The sequence below is a fragment of the Siphateles boraxobius genome, unplaced genomic scaffold, assembly GCF_051911475.1.
Source record: "Siphateles boraxobius isolate OS27281-9 unplaced genomic scaffold, OSU_SipBor_1 25, whole genome shotgun sequence".
Taxonomy (NCBI): Eukaryota; Metazoa; Chordata; class Actinopteri; order Cypriniformes; family Leuciscidae; genus Siphateles; species Siphateles boraxobius.
This window is the reverse complement of record NW_027508866.1, coordinates 4030279-4038336: the sequence shown is the minus strand read 5'-3', so window position 1 is coordinate 4038336 and position 8058 is coordinate 4030279. Positions and strand designations below refer to the sequence as shown.

The 8058-nt window shown below is 37.3% G+C and overlaps 1 protein-coding gene across 1 annotated transcript; it reads left to right on the top strand.

The window, feature by feature from the left end:
- Positions 1-473: 473 nt before the first annotated feature.
- On the top strand, positions 474-2449 carry LOC143749495 (uncharacterized). The gene is made up of 4 exons (XM_077241968.1): positions 474-711; positions 992-1085; positions 1164-1251; positions 2016-2449. Exons 1-4 carry the CDS (start codon positions 660-662, stop codon positions 2424-2426), a joined length of 645 nt encoding a protein of 214 aa, XP_077098083.1. The 5' UTR covers positions 474-659; the 3' UTR covers positions 2427-2449.
- The last annotated feature ends 5609 nt before the right edge of the window (positions 2450-8058 follow it).

Sequence of the window (8058 nt, the reverse complement as noted above, 5' to 3'; positions counted from 1 at the left end):
TATGAATAAAAGTGATGTCAATTCAGCCAGCTCACATACCTGTATTTACTTCCTGTTTTCGGTCGAAGGCCACAGTAGTCGATTGTCGAGTTCACGTGCGCAATCATTGGGGAGACAATCGACAATCGACTGGACAATCGACTACTTCGCCATGGTTTTGGAATAAAATGTTATGTAAATCAGGCTAGGAATAATATATTTACAAATCCCTCTGTAAATGACTTCATAATATAGCTAGGTACAAGACTGGAAAGTTTGGTGTATATAGGTGCTACTGAAGTGGAGATTTCGGACTTGGAGTAGGGGAGCGCAGGGCGTGATGACAGGGTGCAGATTGCGATCACGGAGCAGAGGGATGATTTAAAACGCCAACTTTTGATGAATTTATGAGAAATCTACAGACGCAAACAGACAAAAGGTGTTTCTCAATGTCAAGGAAGGATCCTCGGAAGCCGTTATTTCAAGGATGCTACGTCATCGACATCCGTCGAAGGACTGTTCCAATGTCAAGGATCCTCAGAATTTCAACCAAGGGCTGAGTCCTTCGTTCGAAAAATATCCCATACACAGGAAAGGATGCATATGTGTAGACTTCGCGCTCTTAATCACCCACAATCCTATGCGCGCAGCTTTGCTATCTTGTTCCAAAAATTTATAAAATGGCGGACGTAAGCGGATTCGGAGCGAAAACGGGGCAATATGCTTTCAAGTGTAAGTATATTTACGTTACCATACATTTGTTATAACCGTAGTATATATAAGTAAAATGTAACGTTTAAATGCCAGTTCAAATTACTACAGTATTGATATTACAAATTACGTTACTGATGATGGTTAACTGAAACGGACCTGTCATTTAACAATTGTTAACTTGGTTGCCGTCACCGGCATTTCTTTTTATAAATAACTAGTTAAGTTGTACAAAGTACTTTAACGTTAATTTTTATACCATTCACCGCGTTATTCATAGCTTTCTCGTCTTTTTTAACAGGGACCAAGGAACAAACGGAGGCGTTCACACGTCTCCGTGTAGAAAACATGCAGCTGTTTACCGGGGGGAGAGACACCGCGGCGAACGGATATCGGTGAGAAGCAAATTATTTAATGTTCAGAAGTGATAGCTGTGTAATCTTCTTTTTATTTCTCCCCCGTCATTCACATAGGCTTATTTTGGAGAAGATGGGGCTCGAAGGGAGGGTTTCCCACGCCCAGGCAAAAAAAAAGTGGGACAATTTAAAAACCAAGTACAAGGTGGGAGACAAGTATGGAAATAATTGTCTATGCACATTTTAATGTAACTTGTGATTTTTGAAGTAAGCCTTGAATGTAAACCTGACAGACTCGGGCCTGCTTCCAGTAAGTATAGATGCAGTGCAGTGGTGTACAATAGTACTAATACAACACTACCGTTCAAAAGTTTGGGATCAGTGAGAATATTATTTTTATTTAATATAAATATTTATATTAAGAATATTTTATTTTTTGGAGGAAAAAAATCAATACTTATTTATCAAGGAATAATTAATTTGATCGAAAGTGACAGTAAAGACATTTAAAATGTTACAAAAGATTCTATCTCAAACAAATGCTGTTCTTTTGAACTTCCTATTCATCAAAGAATCCTGAAAAAAAAACTGTACAACTGACAGACCAACAATTCTTTTCAACATTGATAATAAGAATAAATAAATAATAGTAAATGTTTCTTGAGCATCAAATTCTATATACTGATTTGTGAAGGATCATGTGACACTGAAGACTGGAGTAATGATGCTGAAAATTCAGCTTTGATCACAGGAATAAATTACACTTTACTATATATTCACATAGAGAACAGCTGATTTACACTGGAATAATATTTAATACTAGAACTGATTTTTGTTGTATTTTTAATCAAATAAGCGCAGCCATGGTTAGCCGAAGAGAATTCTTTTTAAAGCATTTAAAATCGTACTGACCCCAAACTTTTGAACGGTAGTGTACATCATCACAACTTTTTGATCTTCACTGCTTAGGAATGTAAGTGTCCTGCTACAGGTCAAGGGACAGAGGATGGCAAAGCGACGGCAGCAAATTGGCCCTGGTTTGCCCTCATGGACGAGGCATTAGGGCAGTCTGCAGCAGTCTCGCCCCCTTGCCTTATTGCCTCGATCCAAGTGGAAAAACCAGGGCCAAGCACTGCACAAGAGGTAGATGAAGGGAGAGACGAGGATGAGGATGAGTATGAGGAGAGAGTTAGAGACAGCAGCAAAGAGAGAGCAGGGCACAGACGAAAGAAAAGGAGAAGGGAGCGAGAAGATCCAATCCTACAGCTACTAAAGGAGGATATTAAATACCAGAGGGAGGCAGATGAGAGGAGGGAAGCCGAGGCCAGAGAGAGGTCAAACCGCTTTTTTTTGCTGTTGGAGAGGTTGGCGGAAAAATAAAAAATAAAGTCAATTAAATTGAACTGGTTTTGTCTTTGCCCCTTAATTATTTAATTAAGTTAATATTAATATATCCATTTTTAAAAAACCTTGTTCTTTAGACTGCAATAGAAAAAAAAACTTGTTAACAAATAACTAGTATGTGAAGCTTAAAACAATGTATTGAACAATATTTTCACCCTTATTTACGTTTTGCGATTAGGTATTCTAAGCTCGACAAAAAAACATTAATCTCATCTTTGTTACATTTTTTTATTGAAACATTTCTATATTGACAACTATATACATGAAGCAGCAAATTCATTTAAACAACATTCTCATTTCTACAACTATATACAACAACTTAAACATTTACAACTATATACAAAAGTAGTCATGATCAAGAGGTGCCTCGTGGAGTGCAGACACCTCGTTGGTCAGCGCAGCCCGCCAAGCAGCTCCACTCCGACTCTCCCCACCATCAAGCTCCACAGGTGGCTCCACAGGTGGCTGGTTGTCTTCCTCCTCCACAACCTCTTCCAGCACATCCCCGACACCAACACAAATGTTGTGCAGAATCGCACATGCCGTCACCACCTGTGCACAAGGCAGAGCAAAAGGATACAAGACTGTTGAGATATGAAAAAACATGAACACAGAAGATAGTGTGACTTCAGCAGTTGTTAAGCATTAACTGTTATTTTGAGTAGGATACTATGATTTGTTTAAGAAATTCACTACAGAAATATTGCAATGCTTTATTACCTTAGGGACAAACAGTGTATGTACTTCAAGTGCTTCTAAAAAGATGCACCTGAAGCGGGTTTTCATCATTCCAAATGCACGCTCAATGATTGTGCGACCTTTGGAATGATGGTAGTTAAACCTTTGCTCTGCCATGCCTCTCACTGGCCTCTTATATGGTGTGATAAGGGCCAGGGGTTCCTGTAGACATGGGTAGCCACCATCAGCTAGGAGAAAATACCCAGCCGGAGGGTAAGTCCCCCTAGTGTAGATGGGGCTGTTCTTGATGATGCGTGCATCATGCACACTTCCTGGGTAACCCACAAAGATGTCAATAAAGCGACCCTGATGGTCACAGACTGCCTGGAGCACCACTGAAGGGAAGAGCTTTCTGTTGTTATAATCGTGACCATCAGGGCCGCCGGGACATTTTATTCTTATATGGCAGCCGTCTACTGCCCCTGCTGCCTTGCCAAATGCTTGGTGATTAGCCAAGCGAGCAAAACCACCACCAACCACTTGGAGCTCCTCCTGTGTGCGGGGGAAGTGAACGAATTGGGGGAGCACAGCCACCACCTCATCCACCATCCTGTGGACAACCCTGTGCACTGTTGGAAGTGGCATGCTAAAGACCCTGGAGACAACTCTGTAGGGTGAACCGGTGGCCAGCCAGAACAGGAACACGAGTGTCTCCAGGGTCGGGCCCCATCCATGCTGCCTGTCTGTCTTCAGGGCCACCATCAGCTGCTGCATGGCCTCTCTGCCCAGCCTGAAGTCTGGCCGAGTGTCCTCCCCTCCGTAATACCGCTGCAGTACAGGCACTGTGGCATTGATGGAACAGTAGTGCCGAGCCTGTTCAACATGAAGAAGAGAGGAAGGTTTAAGTATAATTTCAGTTTTGCCATTTATTTAATGTTTGTTAAACTATTAAACATATCGGCTCATCTGATTTGCAGAGGGGGGATTTAAAGCTGTTCCCTTTTACTGGTAATTCACCTTGTAATTTTGACTTCATATAGCTTTTTTTTTGTTGATCACATATTTTACCATTGCATGTGTTTTAACAGCTAGAATGTTGCTATAGATGCAGTTCTGTTCACTCAGGCAATAGAATCGTTTTTAAATCAATAAACTCCTTTATAAATCAATATTTGACAAAATAAGGATTTAAAACGGATTTTATTGATTTAAATCAATAAATTTGATTTATTGCCTCGCTATACATTATCCCTTACTTTATTTATTTATTTCTATGAGGGCTGACAAGACAAAATAAGGACTGTCAAGTATGTTTAAACAGTGCGGGTCAATTTGACCCATATTTTACCATTGCATGCGTTTTAACAGCTAGAATTTTGCTATAGACGCAGTTCTGTTCACTCAGGCGATATAATCGTTTTTAAATCAATAAACTCCTTTATAAATCAACATTTGTTTCAAATTGTTGATTTATTTGGTAGGTAGCCATGTAATAAGCGGGATAATGTATAGCGTGGTGGTTGTTATCGAATACAAACCCTTCAGGCTGATTCAAGACCAGTAGTTATATGATTCGGCTTATGTCAAAATGATTTATGACCCTATGATTGACAGGTGGGCGGGGCTAACCTTTGACCTTCCGGAGGGTGTTCCGGAGGTCCTTTGATGTAGGGATTAACCTTTGACCTTAGGGAGGGGTTGTTCCGGAGGTCGCTTAATTTAGGGATTAACCTTTGACCTATCGATCGATCAAGTTGACAGTTGTCTTTACCCTATTGACCTTTGTATGATATATGAAGTTGCCAGTTGTCTTTGCCAGTTGTCTTTGCCCCATTGATTTTGACCTATTGACCCCGGGGGGAAATAACTTCTTGGTGTGGGAAATCCCCTCCGTGTCGGGGTGAGAAAATAATTTTTCTAATGTTGCATATAGATTAGAATAGATTAGAATTACAAAAGTAAAATCATCTTACCGTTTCACTATGGTGAAGAATTGGGTTTAAGTTGAAAAGAGTTGAGGATCTTTTGAAAAAAGTTCCTCCGAGTGATTCTCTCCTTTTGCATCTGACAGTCTCCGCACTGTGTGTGTGCGTCTGTCTGTGAGTGACATCCGATATCCTGGCATTCCTGAGCACGCTATATAAATGGGGATAGTGAGAAAATATCTCCCAGTAACTAAAGTTGAAACACATTCTGTTCTTTAAAAGTATATAAATGAAATGTACATTTAGTCATTTACAAATACCTTACACTAAAGTTGAACACGTTCTGTTCTTTAAAAAGTATATAAATGATTATAAAAAATCTTTTCAAAACAAAAATAAATATCTTACTAAAAATCTACTGAAGCAGTCATTTCAGATTAAATAAGTTTAAAGTTTTTAAACACTCTGTGATTCAGAGTGGTGGAGGAATGTGTGTGTGTGTGTGTGTGTGTGTGTGTGTGTGTGTGTGTGTGTGTGTGTGTGTGTGTGTGTGTGTGTGTGTGTGTGTGTGTGTGTGTGTGTGTGTGTGTGCGTGTGTGTTTCATGACACCCTCCCTCCCCTCAGTCTCTCAAACACCAGCGCATGACAGCAATGGTCTCCGCGCTAAGTGTGTGCGTCTGTCTGTGAGTGAGACACCACCCTATTCCTGCACCCCCTGCTGGGGGGGTGAAAGTGAGAAAATATCTCCCAGTAACTAAAGTTGAACAACATTGTTCATTTAAAAGTATATGAATGAAATATTTATAAAATTTACATTTAGTCATTTACAAATATAATATTTTCACACTAACTAAAGTTGAAAACGTTCTGTTCTTTACACGTATATATGAAACGGTTATAACATTTACATTTAGTCATTTACAAATATATTATCTTCACCCTAAGTAGAGTTGAAATACATTCTGTTCTTTAAAAAGTATATAAATGATTATAAAAAATCTTTTAAAAACAAAAATAAAATCATCTTACATTTTAGAGAGTTGAAGAAGTAAATCTCAACACATCATTGTCAATATAACGTATGAATGTATTTACAAAGATGCAATAAGTGTAAAGTTTTGATACAAAATATCCCCTGAGTGTTTTTCTCCCACACCAGCATTTTGACACTGTGATTCAGAGTGGTGGAGGAATGTGTGTGTGTGTGTGTGTGTGTGTGTGTGTGTGTGTGTGTGTGTGTGTGTGTGTGTGTGTGTGTGTGTGTGTGTGTGTGTGTGTGTGTGTGTGTGTGTCAGGCCAGCAGCAGTATGAGACGTTGAGGATGTTTTGTTAGTGTTAATCTTAAAAGTTAATCTTAAAAGTTTAAAAATAAAAGATAATTTAAATTCAATTCAATTAATTATTTAAAGTCTTAATAAAACGTTGTAATACAGTCGTATCTTCTATTTATCTTTTAGAAGATTACTGTTATGATTTTGTTTAATGGTGCTCTAAAGTATAATGTTTATTAATATAGTCATAGCCATAATGATTTTTGTACTGTAACAGCATATTCTATCCCGTACACCTAAACACGACCATCACAGAAAAAGGCATTTTTACATTTTCCAAAAAATATAAATAAAATAAATAAATAATTTAATATAATTTCTAAGCTGTTTTGCACTCATACTAACTCAGTTCCATAAATTAACTAATCTCTATATTTAAATTAAACGATTATAAATAAAGTATATAACTCAATGAATATTAACAAGTATGTTACTAAAATGAATTCAAACTATTTAAACATAGTTTTAGCTAAATTAATTTATATATAAATACAAAAGTATATAAATATAAAAATACCTTACATTTCCACAGTGCTGAAGATGTAGTTCTTTATGCAATGATAAAAACAGTCCAAAGTCATAAACAAAATTTTATTCCTTTTTTATTCCTTCAGTGATAAACTACAGGGTGAAATGAATGCATGACATCCTCACAGAGACGAGAGGAGTTACAGGACAGATGAGCCTCTGGGATGTGCCAATGTCATAGCATATGTAAAGTTAGTCTGCTTTCCAAAGTTTTATTCATACTAAATTCATTTCAAAATCTTAAAAGCTTAAATTAGATCTTTTAAAATTAAAAGACTGTTTAAATCAAAGCTTTAACGTTTTATTAAAATTGTATCTTCTATTTATTTTCTTAGAAGACTTATGTATGATATAAATGATTTTACATAAATTTAACCTAAGCTATTATTTTTACTAAAGCGTCTGTTCAAAAAATAAAGCAAAAACCGTACTTTGGTATCTTAGACAAAAATATTTCAAACAGTATTTTTTGTCCATGCCGCATGAAACATGTTGTCAAAGTTTGTCACAATGTTTTTTTGTAGTTGTTGTTTTTTTGTTTTTAAGAAATCCCAGGACTCTACATTGCTCTTATTTAGATTAAGTTGTATCATTTAGAAAACCACTGTACATTTTCAGAGACGCGATGTACCTTTTTGGTCCATCACACAGCATATTTAATTTTACTCCTCTTAATTCAAAGCATGATCGTACTTTTTCTATGGTAGCTACATGATCTATTGCACGTATAAGGTGTATATCATTTTTTACTTTTCTTGTATCTCCCAAACTATCCTTAATCAGTGTGGAAACACACAGGGTGAAACCCTTTACTGAGAATATACTATCGGTTATCTACTCAAAATATATATGTAGAACTTTAAAATGTTAGCATTTGTTGATGCGACAGTTTGTCTGTAGGCTGCATGAACAGCCTTTGGGAGAGCAGCTGATGATACTATATAGCAGGAAAACATGCCCTTTGACCTCCTCCATTTTGGAGGCTTTTTGTTAAAGACCCAACAATTTAGTCCTTAAGCGGCTATAGTAATTTATTGCCATGTGTAACCTGAAAAAAAAAAAAAAAAAAACTGAAAGAACATTGTGGACACGCAGCTCTGACGTTTTCCAAGAGTATTTTGCCCAGCCTCTTCTTTATAAAAAGT

What these genes read in the sequence shown, in the direction of transcription:
- LOC143749495 (XM_077241968.1), top strand. Translation starts at nt 660, where the DNA reads ATGGCGGACGTAAGCGGATTCGGAGCGAAAACGGGGCAATATGCTTTC. An exon ending in GGGGCAATATGCTTTCAAGT is followed by an intron (nt 712 to 991) that starts GTAAGTATATTT and finishes CTTTTTTAACAG; the next exon opens with GGACCAAGGAACAAACGGAG. An exon ending in ACCGCGGCGAACGGATATCG is followed by an intron (nt 1,086 to 1,163) that starts GTGAGAAGCAAA and finishes TCATTCACATAG; the next exon opens with GCTTATTTTGGAGAAGATGG.